At 46.4% G+C, this 18,309-nt stretch overlaps 3 protein-coding genes across 4 annotated transcripts; 2 read left to right on the top strand and 1 right to left on the bottom strand.

Moving 5' to 3' along the window:
- The first annotated feature begins 2,178 nt into the window (after positions 1-2,178).
- On the top strand, positions 2,179-4,142 carry LOC123068328 (patatin-like protein 2). The gene is made up of 5 exons (XM_044490900.1): positions 2,179-2,526; positions 2,638-2,819; positions 2,920-3,097; positions 3,186-3,347; positions 3,554-4,142. The coding sequence occupies exons 1-5, from the start codon at positions 2,290-2,292 to the stop codon at positions 4,097-4,099; spliced, it is 1,305 nt and encodes a 434-aa protein (XP_044346835.1). The 5' UTR covers positions 2,179-2,289; the 3' UTR covers positions 4,100-4,142.
- A 7,478-nt stretch (positions 4,143-11,620) lies between these two features.
- On the top strand, positions 11,621-12,214 carry LOC123068333 (Bowman-Birk type major trypsin inhibitor). Its single transcript, XM_044490904.1, has 2 exons — positions 11,621-11,785; positions 11,867-12,214. Exons 1-2 carry the CDS (start codon positions 11,683-11,685, stop codon positions 12,076-12,078), a joined length of 315 nt encoding a protein of 104 aa, XP_044346839.1. The 5' UTR covers positions 11,621-11,682; the 3' UTR covers positions 12,079-12,214.
- Positions 12,215-14,299: 2,085 nt separating this feature from the next.
- LOC123068331 (Bowman-Birk type trypsin inhibitor) lies at positions 14,300-15,225 on the bottom strand. 2 transcript variants are annotated; one of them, XM_044490902.1, is made up of 2 exons: positions 14,998-15,225; positions 14,300-14,887 (listed from the first exon to the last, which is right to left on the bottom strand). In XM_044490902.1, the coding sequence occupies exons 1-2, from the start codon at positions 15,125-15,127 to the stop codon at positions 14,466-14,468; spliced, it is 552 nt and encodes a 183-aa protein (XP_044346837.1). In that variant the 5' UTR covers positions 15,128-15,225; the 3' UTR covers positions 14,300-14,465. The 2 variants fall into 2 exon arrangements, with proteins under 2 accessions (XP_044346837.1, XP_044346838.1); XM_044490903.1 differs by having other exon boundaries at positions 14,300-14,881; positions 14,998-15,171.
- Positions 15,226-18,309: the final 3,084 nt, after the last annotated feature.

The raw sequence follows: 18,309 nt of genomic DNA on the forward strand, positions 1-18,309 counted from the left end.
GGAGTATCAAATTTCAAATATATTTTCTGTCTATTTAATAAAATATAATAAATTTAAGAACACATTCATGAAATTACAAAATATTTGTGAATTTCAAGTAAAAAAGAAAGCTAAAAACATAAAAAGAGCAGGAAAAAAATGGTGAAAAATCAAAGAAAATTGATAGGAGAAAAAACCCAGAAGAGCACTCCGGAAACCTGTCTGGAGACAACGTCCTATGATTTTATGGCATATTGTCGCTGTGCGTTTTTCCGGCAAGTTGAGGCAGTGAGTGTCAGATAGACGGTCGTGGTTCCTTCAAGGTGAAACAACAGTAGCGTGTGTTGTGTAGTACATGGGCCGGGGCCCTTGTAGCTGGGGGTGCTAGGCTTTTCATTTGCCCGGGATATGCCCCGCTGTGGAAAAAAGTCGGTGGTCCAAATTTAAAACCGTCAACTGCAACTCAGTTGAAGTATCAGACAGAACCTGTCTCTGTTTTGTGTGTCAGCTTGAACGTGTCTACAGAGTTGTTGCTTGAAACAGCTAGACCACGACGAGAACCAGTGCTGCTCAGCATTCATTTTATATATAGCATCATCAGCCAACACACCAGTGGTGTATCAGAAAGAAGAGAGTAAAATTACAACTACAGTAATAGTTATAGCGATACGAATGGGCGGTCTAAATTCAAAACCACAGTTGCAAATCAAAAGAAGGTACTAGGAAGAACATGTATGGGTGTCAGCTTGAACTAGTCTGCGTACGAATTTTGTGCTTGAAAGAGAAAAGGGTTGCATCTATTATATAAAAATACCATAGAAGTCTTTGGACCACGAAACACTTACTATTACCATCATAGCGAGCCGCACATGCCCCGTTGTTGCCCATCCCTTACCAGAGTCAGCCTGATCTTGTCTATAGCATCTGTGAGATCATTGTGCTTGAGCCCCTGAGTATTAGTTCATATCATTCGGCTTAGAATACTCATTGCTCCAACTTAACATACGTTGTCTTCTTTTCTATTCATTCCTCTACCAGTCTTTTGTTTGTTTTATTTGTTTATTTATTTCGATTTTTTTAAAAGATGTTCACAATTGTAAAAAAGTTCCTACTTTACAAATGTAAACATTTTTTAAAAATATAGAATTTCATAATAATGTTCAAAAAAGATGTATGTTTTTAATTTTAAATTTTGATAAAATTATTAATATACACATAAATTAGATTGAACAGAGATTGTTTTAAAGACAAGCATTTTCAGAAAATTCAAGAGTATTTTTAAAATTCAAGGATATGTTTTAAATTATCTGAAAATATTATTGTCATCATAAAATAAAAAAACTAAATACCTTCTGTAGTAAAATGATTTATTTTAACTTTTTACTGGAGCCTTTTTATCATCCCTTTTCTCGATCGGTAAATTGGGCCGGCCAAATAGTTGCTCTGTGTGATTTCTATGCAATTCTCCGTAGAGAGCTTCAAATAGGAATTTCTGCGTGTGTCTCAGCTTGAACTAGTCTATGTGATGTAAAAAAAGGAAAAAGTTGACAAGTGTGTCTCAGCCAGTACTCCATTCACTTGTGATTTTGTTTCTGATGACAAGCCAGTAGTTTCACCTGCAAGTAATTTAATTACCACAGTAATATCTGGTGTGCGTGCAGGGATAAGATATCTCTCTCACATGGAAGCTACTAATTTGACGCTCTCGACTGCAGGAGCCTTCATCAAATTTTCGTGCAGGAGAAACTTCTCATCGTAGGAACGTTTACCCGTCCAACATTCCACAAGAGTAAACGAACCAGGTAAACAACAAAGAATGAGTACCGACCTTGTCGGTACGTGTCCCGCGGACGGAGCACCACTCACTCTGGACGCTAGGGCTAGCCACACGAAATAGAGTGGCACCACCCTATTGGACGAGGAGTTCACGCCAGCCTGGTCCATGGAATTTTGAATAATTATCCTCCAATGCTAGCGTGTGCACGCTGCACATCTTCAGCCCACGGCAATGACCGGCTCCCGTCCCCGCGTCTTTGGCTCCTTCAATTCAACTTGCTGACTCGTCGCACGTAGTGAACCGCCGGCATATGCACGATGCTTCCGGCGCTCCGGCGGGGAGCACGACTTTTCCTAATTCCATGGATATAAATATGGTGCACGGGCGTGCCCCTCAACCACCAACAACGCCGTCGTCACAAAAGTGCCAAAGACAAGCGAACCAGCGAGCCGATCGTACAACTTTCGTAAAGCGAGCTCAGGAATCTCTTCTCAGGTGGTCTTAGTTTCAGGTTAACAAGGTCCATCGTAACCATGCCGCCGGCCATGCAAGCAGCGGAAGGGGCGGGGCAGAGGAGGAACGGCCCCCGGATCCTGATGAATGCCGCGCAGCGTGCTCTCAGCCGCGGTGCGCGTTCGTTGTCGCTAGGGAGCCCAAGGTCGCCGCCGCCCTCCTACGGGAGTATCGTCACCGTGCTCAGCATCGACGGCGGCGGCGTCCGTGGGATCATCCCCGGCACCATCCTCGCCTTCCTCGAGGAGAAGCTCCAGGTACGTTCCCAATTGAAGACTCTTACATGCACTGATGCACGCACCTTTCGCTTTGTGTGATCTAATGCACATTACCAGCACTAATGAGTTGCCATGAATATATGTATGTAGGATCTTGACGGCCCGGAGGCGAGGATCTCGGACTATTTCGACGTGATCGCCGGGACAAGCACGGGCGGGCTGGTGACCGCCATGCTCAGCGCGCCCGATGATGCAGGTCGCCCGCTCTTCGCCGCCAAGGACATCAACCAGTTCTACCTTGACCACTGCCCCAATATCTTCCCTCAAGCCAGGTACACAAATCGCACGTACATATCTACCTAAAACAGTCTCCTGCATGCATGGTCGACCATCTTGACGGATCTATGTATGTATGTTCTGTGGTGCGTGCAGCAAAGGGCCTTTTGGCTTGATGAGGAGCATGATGGGACCCAAGTACAACGGCGAGTACCTCCACTCCGTCGTCAAGGAGCTGCTCGGCGACATGCGGGTCGGCGACACGCTCAACAACGTCGTCATCCCAACCTTCGACATCAAACTCCTGCAGCCCACAATCTTCTCGACTTACAACGTATGTGATGTGTGAAGAACAGATTAATAAAAATGTGCTTGCACGGTTGCACCACGCCTGCTGATTTACATATGAAACATGTATGTAGGCCATGAAGGATAAATCCAAGAACGCTCTTCTATCGGACGTCTGCATCAGCACCTCCGCTGCGCCAACCTACCTCCCCGGCCACCACTTCCGGACAGAGCACGAGGACGGCAAGGTCCGGGAATTCAACCTCATCGACGGTGGCGTCGCTGCAAACAATCCGGTGAGTTCGTCGTGCTAACACGACACGCCACCTCAATTAGTGAGACTTGCTAACCTAATTGATTAGCTTATCATCTAATAGTATAACAGTTAATTAACTGTCATCCGGTTATGATGTTGATGTATGGAAACAGTTGACTATCATCCGGTAATGATGTTGATGTATCGAACATTCTCTGTTTGACAACTGACATGGATAGATTACAGACCCTGCTGGCAATGACGGACGTCAGCAAGCAGATCCTAATGGGAAACCCAGACTTCTTCCCCATCAAGCCCGCGGACTACGGCAAGTTCATGATCCTTTCGCTGGGCACCGGTACCGCCAAGATCGAAGAAAAGTTTGATGCTGCCGAGTGCAGCAAGTGGGGCCTCCTGGGGTGGCTCTACAACAGGGGCGCCACGCCCATCATCGACAGTTTTAGCCAGGCCAGTGCCGACCTTGTCGACATCCACGCCTCTGTGCTCTTTCAGGCGCTTCACTGCGAGAAGCGCTACCTCCGGATCCAGGATGACGAGCTCAAGGGCGAGACGGCCTCCGTTGATGTGTCAACGCAGGAGAACCTCAACCGGCTCATCGACGTTGGCAAGGCGCTTCTCAAGAGGCAGGTGTGCAAAGTTAACGCCGAGACGGGGAAGAATGAGCCCGACCAAAATAGGGGTACAAATGAGGAGGAGTTGGTCAATTTCGCACACATGTTGTCGGAGGAGCGCAAAGCCAGGCTTCAGAAGGAGGGCAATGTTGATTTCTAAAGACTTGGGGCATTGCTTACTATTCGAATTTGATTAGACCGGAGAGCACTACCTAAATTATTCATATAGATGTTATATTTGTGTACATATTCATTAATTTCTCTGATAGTCGTGTATATCTTTTGGTTTGTGTAGACATTCATTCATTTGTCCAATATTCATTGTATAAACTACTACTTATATGGCATGGATGTGCTAATTTGTGAATGTCTTTCATTGTTCCTACATGATGGGTAACTGTCACTTGATTCTTTTTTTCTCGTTCTTGATTAATATAGCTAACCGCGGAGTTTGGACAACCCGTGTGGACAGATTCCACTGTTAAACACGTTATTCAGGTACAGGAGATCGACATCTGCAGGAGATATTCATGGTCGTTGGATAGATAGATAGTTAGGCACAGATATGTTCTGTTGTAACTAGCTAGTTCCTTATCTCTTGTATTTCTTCCCTTCCAAGTTGTAATCTTCATGTAATCTCCAACAAACTCCTGTACGCGCTATCAGGTTTGCACCCTGTCTATATAACACGCAACACGTCGCCCTAGATTGGGTAAGACGTTTCCGCATCTCGCACATGGTAATCAGAGCCTTCCTACTTCCCATCTAGCTTCTTCCGATTTCCAATCGTGCCCTACACCATGTCTTCCTCCTCCGGCGCATCTCACCCTAGCCTCAATGGGCAGGTCATTGAGAAACTCTCTCGCACGAACTACGTGCTATGGCGCACACAGATCACGCCGCAATTGCGTGGCGCCGGTGTCTTCAACTATGTTGACGGCACCTCGCCGGAGCCGGCCAAGCTTCTCGCCGCCAAGGACAAGGACGACAAGGAGACTTTCGAGCCCAACCCTCTCCACCCACTATGGGTCAGGGAGGACCAGCAGGTGCTCGGATATCTGCTGAGCAACCTCTCCAAGGAGGTGCCCGTCACGATGACCACGGTCACCACGGTGCAGGCGCTCTGGACGACGCTCGCGGGCATGTACTCGTCGCAGTCGCTGAGCCGCGTCAACAACATCCGCACCTTCCTCATCAACGCACAGAAGGGCAACCAGAGCGCCGCCACCTACTTTGCCTCCATGTGCGGCCTCGCGGACGAGCTCGTCGCCGCCGGCAAACCAATCCAGGATGACGAGCTCATCTCGTATATCTTGCATGGGCTGGATATGGAGTACCAGCCCCTCGTCTCGGCACTCGACGCGCGCGTCACACCCACCATTCGCCTGGTTTTGTCTATTGTTGTTTCCAGGGGCTGGAGTCTAAGACAGCTAGATGTACAGAACGCATTTCTTCATGGTGTTCTGGAAGAGGAAGTGTACATGAAGCAACCTCCTGGGTTTTTGAGCAAGAATGCACCTTCTCATGTGTGCAAGCTTGACAAGTCATTATATGGACTGAAGCAGGCTCCAAGGGCGTGGTACTCTCGTCTCAGTCACAAAATGCAAACTCTTGGCTTTATTCCTTCTAAGTCTGACACCTCATTGTTCATTTACAATAAGTACAACACACATATATTTGTTCTCATATATGTTGATGACATTATTGTCACAAGCTCTTCAGATGAGGCCATAACAGGACTCTTGAAGGATCTTGGGTCAGAATTTGCACTCAAGGATCTTGGAAACTTGCATTATTTTTTGGGAATTGAGGTGAAGAAACATGATGATGGACTTCATCTCTATCAGGAAAAGTATGCAACAGATTTGGTTAAGAAAGCTGGCTTGCAAGGTTGTAAACCTTCACCTACTCCATTATCAAGCTCAGAAAAATTGTCTCTTACAGAAGGGCAACCTTTAAATCAAGATGGCAGCACAAGGTACAGAAGTCTAGTAGGAGCATTGCAGTACTTGACACTCACTAGACCTGATATATCTTTTGCTCTTTAATAAAGTTTGCCAGTTTCTTCATGCACCCACTACAGTTCATTGGACTGCTGCAAAACGTATAGTCAGATATGTCAAGAATACTCTCAATCTTGGTCTCAATTTTAGCAAGTCACCATCAACACTTATTAGTGCTTTCTCAGATTCTGATTGGGCAGGATGTCTAGATGATAGACGCTCAACTAGTGGTTTTGCAGTATTCTTTGGTCCTAACTTGATTTCATGGTGCGCAAGAAAACAAGCTACTGTTTCTAGATCCAGTACAGAAGCAGAGTACAAAGCATTAGCAAATGCTACAGCTGAGATTATATGGGTACAATCCATGTTGAAGGAACTTGGAACTTGTTGTCATAGGTACCCAAGCCCCATGTTTGTGGTGTGATAACCTTGGTGCCACTTACCTATCTGCTAATCCTGTCTTTCATGCAAGAACCAAGCATATTGAGATAGATTTTCACTTTGTACGAGAAAGAGTTGCCAAGAAGCAACTTGACACTAGGTTTGTGCATTCCAGAGATCAGATTGCAGTTGGATTCACAAAACCGTTGCCTACAAGAAGTTTTGAAGATTTCAAACATAATCTCAACTTGATAAAGTTGTGATTAAGGGAGGGTGTTAAACACGTTATTCAGGTACAGGAGATCGACATCTGCAGGAGATATTCATGGTCGTTGGATAGATAGATAGTTAGGCGCAGATATGTTCTGTTGTAACTAACTAGTTCCTTATCTCTTGTATTTCTTCCCTTCCAAGTTGTAATCTCCATGTAATCTCCAACAAACTCCTGTACGCGCTATCAGGTTCGCACCTTGTCTATATAACACGCAACACGTCGCCCTAGATTGGGTAAGACGTTTCCGCATCTCGCACATCCACCACATGTAATTAACCTAACCAATTGAGCGATACTCAGTTCACTAAACAAGACTCAATTTGAAAAGTGTCCCACTCGAACAAGTGGGTTATTCATCTCCTCAAGAGGAAGACATCATGCATGTCCACAAGCGGAGGCCTTGGATATCTCCAGATATGAAGGCCTTGGAGCGGGGAAGAAGCCTATTCTCCATTATCCAATTTTTAGTTTGCCATGTAGTCCTATACATAACTCTAGGTTTAGATGGGACAAAAACACTTAGGAGCTACCACCGTGCAAACTTAATTCTACGTGCATGCAGATGCTTCACATGATGGGACAATATCATTGGAATGACCTTCTACCTAGTAACTCTACCAGCACCAAAATTCTCCTTTCATTTCTCCTTCTTCTTGTGCCCTTCTTGCACCAGGACTATTTCTATTGTGGAGCTGGAGCATCATTCTTATTGTACTTGGAAGAGGGGTGAAACTCAATTCCCTCCTTGACAACACACTACTTTTGGTTGCTCAAGAGGTCACTGAATTTTTTTTCTCATCTTTAATGCAAGACACAAGCCCTTCCTCTCTTTGGGCTCTCAATTTTTATTTTCCTCTCGGAGAGAATAGAAATCAAGAACGGATTTAGGGGTACAAGTGTTAGCATGCACTTCAATGTGAGGGGCGGAAGTAAGAGCCTTTAGGGTGGAAGCTTTAAGTTGAGCATAAGACTCGGATAAATATAGACTCGGATAAATTACTGCTTATAGACATGGATGTGCTAATTTGTGAATTTCTTTCATGTCTCGACCTTGATTAATATAGTTAGTCACAGAGTTGGACAGTCAACGTACGGGTCTTAAAAATCATGTAGAAGTTTATTAAATTCTCCCGCTTTTCTGCCATTTCCTGGCCTTGGGATCAAAATCCAAGTATTCATCTAATCTCTGGGAAAATAAGAAATCAAGTGAAGTCAAGGAAGAAGCCCCTCCTACGGACTCGAGAACAGCTTAGAGTTATCAACTAGATCTGAGAGACCTGGAAAATGCTCGGAGCATTGAGGTGGCCTCGTCTTGAGGAATCTAGCCATTAGTCGAGCACTCTTTGGATCGTTTCTCATAACATGCACGAGGAGAAGATCGAAATTGGTTCTTTTTTTTTAGAGAAAAGACTCAGCCTGAGCGTGAAGTAGGCTTAGACCTAACTCGGTTTTGAATTAACAAAGCCATCAACTGAGCAAGACTACATGAACAGAATATAAATGACACAGAAAATGACAACAAGAAACATCCGAAAGATACAAGACGACACTTTGAATTTACAACACATTGCAGAGTTAGCTACTAGAGATACATAGTTAGAGCACAACTAGCATAAGCCGATGACCGCAACTCCCAGGCGCTAAGGACAAACAGAGGAGGAGCACCGCTAGGACAACTTGAACTAAATGGATGGCATGAACAAGGATGAGCTCTGGAAAGGTGAAAACAACACCTCCCTCCACCGGCGAAGAGGGCCACAACCCTCTCGTCTTGACTCGAAAGACGACGTACTGTCAGACATGGGATATGCTCACCGAGAGCTTGACAGAACATATACCAAGGTCCAGAGAAAACACAGGTCATGGCCTACTCGAGCCTGGAACGTCTGAATGCAGCAGGAAAGTCACCAAGAGAAGTAGCAGAGAGGTGGACAACAGGGTAACGAGACACCACACCGTCATTGCACCCGCCGCCGGCCAAAGCCCCACCTTCAGCAACCCACACCTGAACCCAAAACTCCCCAAGCAATGCCTCCATGAAGAGAACGACACACACGACACCGTCGCTGCCCAATGAAGGCCGAATTTTGGGGTTTCACCTGGGAGAGGTAACAGAGGTGGGAAGAATGGGAACCACAACACTACCTCCAAGAAGGAAACGTTGCCCAAAGGTCGACGTCGCTGACGGGCTGAAAGCCAGGGGTTTGCCCCAGCCCCGATCTGCACCACCAACCCGAAACTCCACTGGATCCATCAGCAAGCCGCAGGAAAACAGACGCAGATGGAGAAGGGGTGACAGACCTTCCCATTTGGCAAGGAAGGAGGCGTCCATGCTGCAGTCGCCAGGTGCCGACGCCCCACCACCCAGATGGTCAAGGATGCTAGCCTGAGCCCCCTGCGAATGCCGTACATGGCAAGAATGGTAACACCACACCGGCATGGGCCGCCGCCCCAAGGATCCAGATCTTCTGCGGCCGGAGCGACGAGGGCCTCGCAGCCACCGTCACCCACGGCCGGGCGGGCTTGCCCAGCGACCTCCTCGGGTGGCAGCGAGGAGGGGAGGAGGGGTGGAGGTGGCAACGCTCGGGAACCCTAGCAGCCGCTCGAGGGGGAGACACGGGGGCTTTGAGGGGAGGGCATAATTGGTTCTTCGACTCCCAACATATCATATCCAAAAGCATTCACGCCATTAATCTCTCCAAGCATCACCGGGAATTCCTGAAATGAATTCAGAAAAAGCGACCACCCGCAATAAGGCTAGGACTTGAATCCGGATTGACAGAATCCACCAGAACCATGCTCAGTTAGCTCAATAAGACTTAAGTTGAAATTGTTTCCCACTCCACTTGGTTCATGGATTCTAACATTCACATAACAAAAAAGCAAGAACACCGTGCGGAATTCATCTCTTCAAGAGGAAGATACATGTCCACACCGGGAGGCATTAGATACATCTCCATTAAAGAGAACTGATCAAACTGCTAGGAACTTAGCTGACACATTGTTAAATGTCATCTAGATGATAATTAACAACTCCATTTTGAAAAAAGTTCATGCATTTAAAGCAAATAAATAAAGAATAAAAAATAAAAAGGCCAAAATGACAAAAGACATACAAAGAATAAATAAAAAATCATGAGTTCCGAAAAAGTTCATGCATCTAAACAAAAAAAACAAAATCAAAAAATAAAAAGGAAAAGCAAAAAAAGAGGAAATAAAAACGGAACCACAGCTCAACGGGAGAGAAAGAGCGCAGCGAGTCCTGTTACTCTATACAAAACTAAACCGCACCCACGCGAGGGGAAGAAGCTGCAGCCTGCACAAAATCAAAATCAAAACCGCGAAATGGCCGTAAAACGGATGCATAGCGGCCGAAAACGGACGCAAGCCGTGAAATGGGCCGACAACATGACAACACTGCATGGATTAAAGCAATGCACGAAAAGTTCGGCAACAAAAATCGTACAATTTGAAAACTTAGATGAGACGTGACTAAATCTCATCTATATGAGATTTAGCAAATCTGTACAAAAAAAAACGAAGTCACAACACATGTGAAACAGAGGTCCATATTCTCACACCCACGCAGACACATGTCACAACGAGAAAATGGCCAACAGGGCGACGCGAAAAACCAGCCCGACAACAAAGGCACAAGCACGACACGAGGCACAGTGCGCATGAACAAAACAGGTTAGCGAAACTTACATATTTGATCGTGTATTAAACAATTTAGATGTGACATAGCTGAAAATCATCTAGACGAGAATTAGCAAATCCTAAATTTAAAATGAAAATAGAGAATATAAATGTACTAAAAAGCATGAATTTTTTAAACAAATAAATGAACAAATAAAAACAAAAACAAAAAAGGAAAAGAAAAAGGATAGCAAATATTTTTTTTAATTTTTACAAAATAGCAAACAGAAAAACAAAAAACCGGTCGAAGCTTGTAGCCTAAAACCGAGATATGAGAGGTCACGGATACACCTCCTATAAAATGCTGATTCTTCTGTTCATGCACCAAGGCACATAACGTCATGGAGACGCGGTGGATCTCAGTCCTTGCTGGCGGGAGAGCTTTGCTTATAGTTTTTTTTTTTGAGTTTTGGTAAGGTTTTCTGTCTTCCTCAGAAAGGCGAGGCAGCGACCGGCTTTCTGAATATAGAATAAGTTTCACCTCGCCTAACCCCTATTTAGATAGTATTTGTGAAAGTTCGTCTCTGGCAGATCTCGCGCGATTTGGTCGGCATTTGTCTTTGGTGGATCCACTTGGATCCATTCTTCGTTCGGTTATGTTCATGTTTAGATTCTTCCGATCTACGCTTCTCTTCATCGACGGCGGTTACTGTTCTGGTGCGCTGGTCCTCTAGGGCCTTCGCACGACGACTTCCCGACTGTCTACTACGAAAAAGTTTGCTCGGCTCGGCAGCTCTGATGATAGAGGGGCGATATAGGCGGCGCGCCTTCGGCTCGCTCTAGTGCTTGTAGTCGTTGCTAAGTGGTATACAGATGTGGATGTAATTTTACTTTTGGCATTGTTGGTATTACCTTACAGTTGATGAATATATCGAAAGATTTATTCAAAAAATAGAGATTGCCACGTGTTCATCTTATCTTAGTTGACATACTCTAATCACATCTGATCTCATTGCATCGAGATTGGGAGTGCCTCGATTAAGCTCGCTGCAGCCGTACGTGGGCACATGCATTTGATTCGATATGTCTCGTGTCTCTTCAATGTTTGTAGCCTGGAATCCTGGATGGATATGGTAAAAACAAATCTCAACTCAATGTATGGAGTCATGCACGCGCAACATGCGTGCAGTTAACAAGCAGTAGATCACGTGACGCACGCGTCCGGCAGTGCCTGCCTTTATCAACGTGGCAGCAGCTTTTGTGCACGCAGCTCGTCTCCAGATCCAGATCTACCTAGCTATAGCTCGCATAATCAGTAGCTGGGTTTGTCTCCGTGTCGCCTCCCGATTGGTCCGAGGAGGCTACATATACCGGTGCAAATGAACAACCCACAAGCACACATACACACAGAGAGGGAACGAAGCAGTAATAATCAATCAACCAGCCATGAAGGGAAGCGGCACCGCCGTCGTGCTGATTCTCTCGCTCGCAGTCCTCCTCGTCCTGGGCGCCGCCGTCGCCGACGACGCCATCATTCGCCTCCACTCCGGTGAGCTTTGAAATTAGCCTCAGATGGTTTATAGTTAGTCAGCTGGATGTGTGCGTGAGCTCGTCGCGGATCTTGTTGCAGATGCGGTGACGGAGGAGACGAGGCCGTGGGACTGCTGCGACCACCCCGTGTGCACCAAGAGGAGCTGGTGCGGCTGCAAGGACGTCGTCGATCAGTGCTTCCCCACCTGCAAGAACTGCAAGCCGGCGAAGCGAGCGGACGAGTCGGCCCCTTCCGGCTACATGTGCCGGGAGACCTACCACGGCAGTCCCGGGCCCAAGTGCATGCTCTGATTCTGATATCCGTTTGTTGTTCAAGAGATGGGCTGTGCTAGCTGCTGTATGTGATGTTGTAGCACTACTACGCTAGCTGCTGGTGAGCCTAGCTGTACGGCAGCGATTGAATAAGATTTGGACACTTACCTTCTTAGGAGCAATAGTATTGCCGTTTAATGAAGAAAGATAACAAAAAAGTTTCACAAAACTTGCACACAACTTCGTTTTAAACTTGCAATTTTTGTAGCATGCAATGATAACAAAATAGTGTAGTTTTCACAGATATTACATAGTAATTATGTGAGTACATTTCCACTCACCCAACATTCCAAAAATACCCACAAAATAAAAATAAAAATCAAGTAACAAAGAAAAAACAAAAACAAAAGCAAAACAGATAAAAACAGAAAATAAACAAACAGATAGATAGGAGGGCTGGATCGCACATTTACTAAGCTTCAGATCAGTAGCAAATCGACTGACCCAAATATGGGGTCAATTGAAAATATAAGCCCAACGGAACAAACATCACAGTCGTGAAAAAAAACGAAGCACGAATCTTGGAACAACAATCAACTACCAAGAAATTAAATGACTCAAATTCAAACTTCAGGCAACCTACAAGTAGCTAAAATTAATGATTTTAGAAATAGAACTTTGGTCAAACTGGATGAAAGTTTCATGCAGTTTCATGGTTCATGCCGTTTCATCATGAAATGGAAGACACCCGCACCATTCAGTTATTAAAGATAAGATTGAATAGAACTCTGTCTTGTACTTCCTTCGTCCCAAAATAAGTGTCTTAAACTTAGTATAAATTTTTACTAAAATTAGTATAAAGTTGAGACACTTAGAGCATCTATCTACAGCCGGACCTCTCAAAGCCGCCACATACGCCCGGGCGGGCTGCCTGGTCACGTTTTTTCGATCTAGACGGACGCCTCAAACAGGCCTCAAACGTCCGGACTGACCGACACCCCTATATTCAACCCGAATGTGGGGCGGGTATGGGGTGGTCCGGGCGCGTCCGCCTGACAAGCCCAGCCCACTACGGACCCCATGGATGCCCCACGAAAAAGCCCATCGACCTCGTCGGTCCGAAACTCGAGCTCACTTCACTCTCCTCTCTCACTCCGTCCTCTCCTCTCCCCTCACCGATTCCGATCGAATCCGGCGCAATGTCAAGCTCCGGCAGCCTCTCCGATGAAGATGTGGATCCAAAGTATGAGCTTGCCCTCCGTGTCGCCTTGGAGCTATCCAAGGTGGACACCGGGGGCAGCTCCGGTTCTGCAGCCTCGCCAAGCCGCCGCTTCCCCGTCGGCGCATCACGGACGTCGACACTTGCCCCTCCCGGCCCATGCGCAGCTCTGACAGGCGGCCAGCGCGATCGGCGCCTCCCCCAAGCTGTCCCTTTGCCTCGTCGGCTGCTGCTTCCCCACGCCGTCCCCTCACCTTGCTGGCTGCTACTCCCCCTCGTGGGCAGCGGTGGGTGCTTGTGCCCTCCCCGCCCGCCCGGATGCGCACGCCAGAGTCGGAGGCGCGCGCCGCCCGCCGCGAGAGGCAGCGGGCAAGGGAGAGGGAGGCTGTGGAGAGCTCTGTCCAACGCCGGCGTAGGTTACCGGCGGAGCTTGAGGAGGACCAGCGACCCCTCACGTGGGTCTACTGCCGGTCGCTTACGACGGCGGAGACGGACGCTCGGCTGCTCCGCCGGAAGAACGCTAAGGATCTTTGGCTTACCATCGAGCAGTCCGAGCGGGAGCATTGGAGAAGGCGAAGGAGACAGCTCGGCTGGCCAAGCTCAGGCGCCAGCAGGACCGGGTTGTCCAGTGCGTCAAGGGCCTCGTCATCATCGACTCCTCCTCCGACGACGACGGTGGCTCCTCCTCCGACGAATCGGACGATCCTCCACCAGCCGACAATGGTTACAGCTATGCCGGCGACCAGAAGGTGAAAGGGACGGCCCGGAAGTGGTGAGGTTGATTTTAATTTCAAGTTTTAGATGTAGTATAATGTTGTCCGTCGTTTATGTGAACTTTGGTGGATCTTTTGGTGAACCATTTTGCAATTTCTATGTCGGGAGCTAATCTACGTAATTTGATCGACGTTGCATGATATAGTATGGATATAGGGGTTCGGATATGAGAGACACGGATGTGGACGACACAATTTAAGGTGTGCCCGGTCATTGTCCGCGGACACGTCGAGACGTCACGTGTCCGCGGGCGTTTGAGGGCCTGAATTTGCCAAGTCCGGCTGTAGATGCTCTTATTTGGGATCGAGGGAGTACATGATTGCTTATCCATTTTTTATTTTATGTATAATCACAAACTGCAGGCTGCTGCAGCAGCAAGGAAGGAGTAGGGACGTAGCGACTCGATCATGGTGCACACCAACGCGTGCGCGTGCTAGTTACCGCCGGCGGCAAGAGCCTCTGGCGGCGTGCATGTGGGCGGGATGGCCCCGGTGAACGCGTCCTTGCAGACGTTGAGGGACGGGTTCGACGTGGACGCTTCGCAGCTCTTGCAGGTGGGAGCGCACTGCTCGACCTCGTCCCCGCAGCGGCACGTCGGCGGGTCTGTCTTGGTGCACGCCGCCGAGTCGCAGCACTCCCACGGCCGGCATATAGGCCCGGGGTCGCCGACGTACTGGTCTTGGCAGACCTGGAGGGACGGGTTCCGCGTCGACGGCACGCATGCCTTGCAGGTGGAGGCGCACTCGAACGCCTCGTCCACGCAGGTGCAGATCGGCGGGATGGACCTGGTACACCGCGGCCGGTCACAGCACTTCCACGGCCTCGGCGCCGCCATGGCTGCTTGCTGGTCTGCAACTGCGAGCCCTCAGTTAACGTGGTGAAGCTGCGATCAGTTTCTTCATGGATCATGGATGCATGATGAAGCCATGAACTAGAGAAAGGAGTTCACGCGCGCCCAACCGTACCTTGGCCTTGGCTCGGCAGGAGAATGGTACCCACCTCGTCGTCTACAGAGGGGCGGTCGGCGATGAGGAGGGCCGCCTCCAGTGAAAGCATCAGCAAGATGCTAGGAACGATGCATCGCTTCATCCCCATGGCGTGCTTACTGAGCTTGCTTGTGCGCTTGAAACTGGCAAGCTAGCGGCCAGCAGTATATGTAGCCTCGTGACACCGATGGATGACCTAACGCGTGGAAATCGCTACCAATGCAAGGAGCAGACTTGAATACGCAAACATGGCAGCTCTCTATCACATATGCGTGGATAAGGACTATAGAATGATGACAAAGTGTTGACTAAAACCGTATATGCGCGTTTTCCATTGATTGTAGCATGGGTACGCTGACAATGGAACAGGATAACTGACGGTACGTCCGGAATTGACTGATGGATAAAATGCATTGCGTCCACACCACGCTTCTTCACTCGTGGGTAACGCTACATCCGGATTTGCTGGATGAGAATTAACAAAGTCTAGTCTAACTCCTACCCTACTTGATTAAGCAAACACATAAAAAAAGAACAAAATTCCTACGAATCCCAGCGTAAAACCCAACAATGTAGAAGTTAGATGAGACATACTAATTTCTCATTGTACATGAGAGCTAGACAAACCCCAAATCAAGATTTGCTAATTCAAAATGGTTGACCTATTAGAAATTTTGCGGTGTGCAAGGACCTATTAGAAATTTTGCAGTGTTTGGGCATTCAAGGGCCTCTAGTTAAAAAAGAAATCTGGTTTTGGAAAAGCTTTAAAAAGCTAGATTGAGTTAACAAAGCATTGGATGAGTGTCCAGTGAGATGGTTCACTTTCTCACACTTTCCTATTTCCAGGTATGGAGTTCCATCAGGCGTCCCTTTGTCAGCGGCTCAAGATTTGTGAGCCAAAAAATGCCATACGATCATTGGTTTTCATATGCCTTTTCCAGTTGAAAAGAGAAACCCATTTCTGAGAGAAAATACACTTCAAAACACAAATAGAACTAGGTTTCTTCAGGCATGTTTCCCGGGATTTTTAAGAAGGTTTTTAGTTAAGCATTTTTACCTAAACCAGATTTATCCATCTCTGTTTTTGTAATTTAGTATTAAAATTTCCGAGGCTTCAGTTGGGAAAGTTTGGAATACAAAAATAGATCTTGGTCAAACTATGATCATTTCTAGACTAGACAATATGCATGTGTTCTCGCAAAAAAACTGTTCATGTGATATTAATATCATAGTTTCTAGCATTTGTTAGATGGTTTAAAAATAAAAAAATACTTATAAGAAATTTATTTTGAAGTGGGATGATAGATAATTGTATAGTACTATACATAGAAATGGTTTTTAACAATTTCGTGTTTTGGAAACATTTAGGTTTTCTCGCAAATTAATTTGCTGTAAATACTTTTGGGACCAATCCCACTAGGGATAATTAGATGATTTTCTTTGCATTTTATCACATTTTATTTGGTTGTCAATTTTTTTGTTGAATTGATCTAAAGATCCAAGTAAGAAGCAAATCGTGCCTGCTTTTATTTACTGTGGATTTTATATTCTTAAATATTGATAATGTCCATATTTGTAAACACATAATGTGACAACAGACCTTCATGGCTGGAGATTGGATATTAGGAATGAGGTGAGTTTTTTTTCCTTTAATGCCACAGTTGGGTCTAACAGTGATATGGCAAAAACGGAGCCCATCACTAACGGCCGGTCCTTGTCCAGTGGCGGAGCATGACCAAAGCATAAGAAGGGGCCAATTCTATATAAAAAAAAGGGATCGCCTGGAACTCGTTCGACTGAGAAATAGATTGGTCTCAGTCGAATGACGTGGTGATGACGTCGTGTGCTATCTGTCTCAGCCCGATCATCTGGCAGGCCCGAGCCAGCCTCCTTTCTCTCCCGCACAAAGCCCAATTGGGCTGAATCCAATCCCAGGCCCTTTGTTCTGTTGTTATTTGTGGGCTGTTCTGTTGTTATTTGTGGGCCTTTTGGCTTGTTTGTTTTGATTGTTCTTGTTGGGCCTTTTCGACTAAAAGGTTGTTCTTGCTTTACAAAAAAACAGAAAAAGACAAAATAAAGCCCTTGCCCAGCTGTACAGGATCAAAAAAGCTGCGTTGCTTTTTGTTCCTCCCTGTTCTTCTCCTGATCGCAGCACATGATCCAGCCCCCCGTCCACAAAAATCACAAACCCTCACCCCCAACCACCCCCACTCCTCCTCCTTCCTCCTCCAGCCCCAGCCACCAGGGCACAAACCTTTCCCCTCAAAAATGGCAATGTGAGCAGAGGAAGGAAGCTGATATGGTCGAAGAAGGCAAGGAGAAGCAAGGAGCAGAGAGAGAAGACAAGAAAAACATGGATGCAGGCAAGGAGAAGCAAGGAGCAGGAACAGATCAGAGGGCACAAAGCACTCACCAGGGTATGCATGCTTCTCCCCTCTCCAGATCTAGGATTCTTGTCTCTCCTTGCCCAGATCATGCATTCTTGTCTCTGTTCTTGTACTATCTTGCCCTTTTATTCTTCAGAATTCTATTGTGAAAACACAAAAAGGCAAAAAATAAAGTCAATAATAAACATACAGAACAACCCCCATAGGAGCAAATTCGTAAAAAAACATGGAGCTTTCTTCCTAGGTGATGCATCCTTCACATACCTGACAAAGAAACTCTTGACATTGATTGCAGCAGTTCTTGATCCCTATGGAGCTACTATGTTTGGTTCTCAGGTTAGTGACTACAAAAAAAAAGCAAATGAAATTTAAATGAACTTCAGAATCTTGCTTGAACTATTCTGGTTATTTGGTTACAGAAATTTCATGTCTGATCTTTTGTACTATTATGGGGAAACACATAAAAACACAGGGGGGTGGGGGCAAAATAGCCAGCAGCAACAGTGGCTGAATTCTAGTGCTTGGAACCAAGGGATGCAACAAACACACCTCTGGATGCAAAATCAGAGGCTTCCACATGCTTCTATTAACAGAACACAAAGGAATGCCCTGAATATTCCAGTGAGTGCAACTATGTATGGTATCTTCAATAATCAAGGCAATACACAGGTATTTCTGTGCTCTTTGAAAAAAATTGCTTTTCAAATTGTCAGTAGACATTTCTGTTAATGTTAAAACTTCTTTGTGCAGGCAAACTTGCCTGTGAACCTGGGTGCACATACTTCAGTGGGTGAGTACAACCAAGTGTCTGCTGTGCTCCAACCCCCTGTAAGTATTTACAGTCTAGAGAAAATGGGATAAAAAAAAGAAAATCTACTACGATTGTTTTACAAGAAATAATGAT

Source organism: Triticum aestivum, chromosome 3B, assembly GCF_018294505.1.
Source record: "Triticum aestivum cultivar Chinese Spring chromosome 3B, IWGSC CS RefSeq v2.1, whole genome shotgun sequence".
Lineage (NCBI taxonomy): Eukaryota > Viridiplantae > Streptophyta > Magnoliopsida > Poales > Poaceae > Triticum > Triticum aestivum.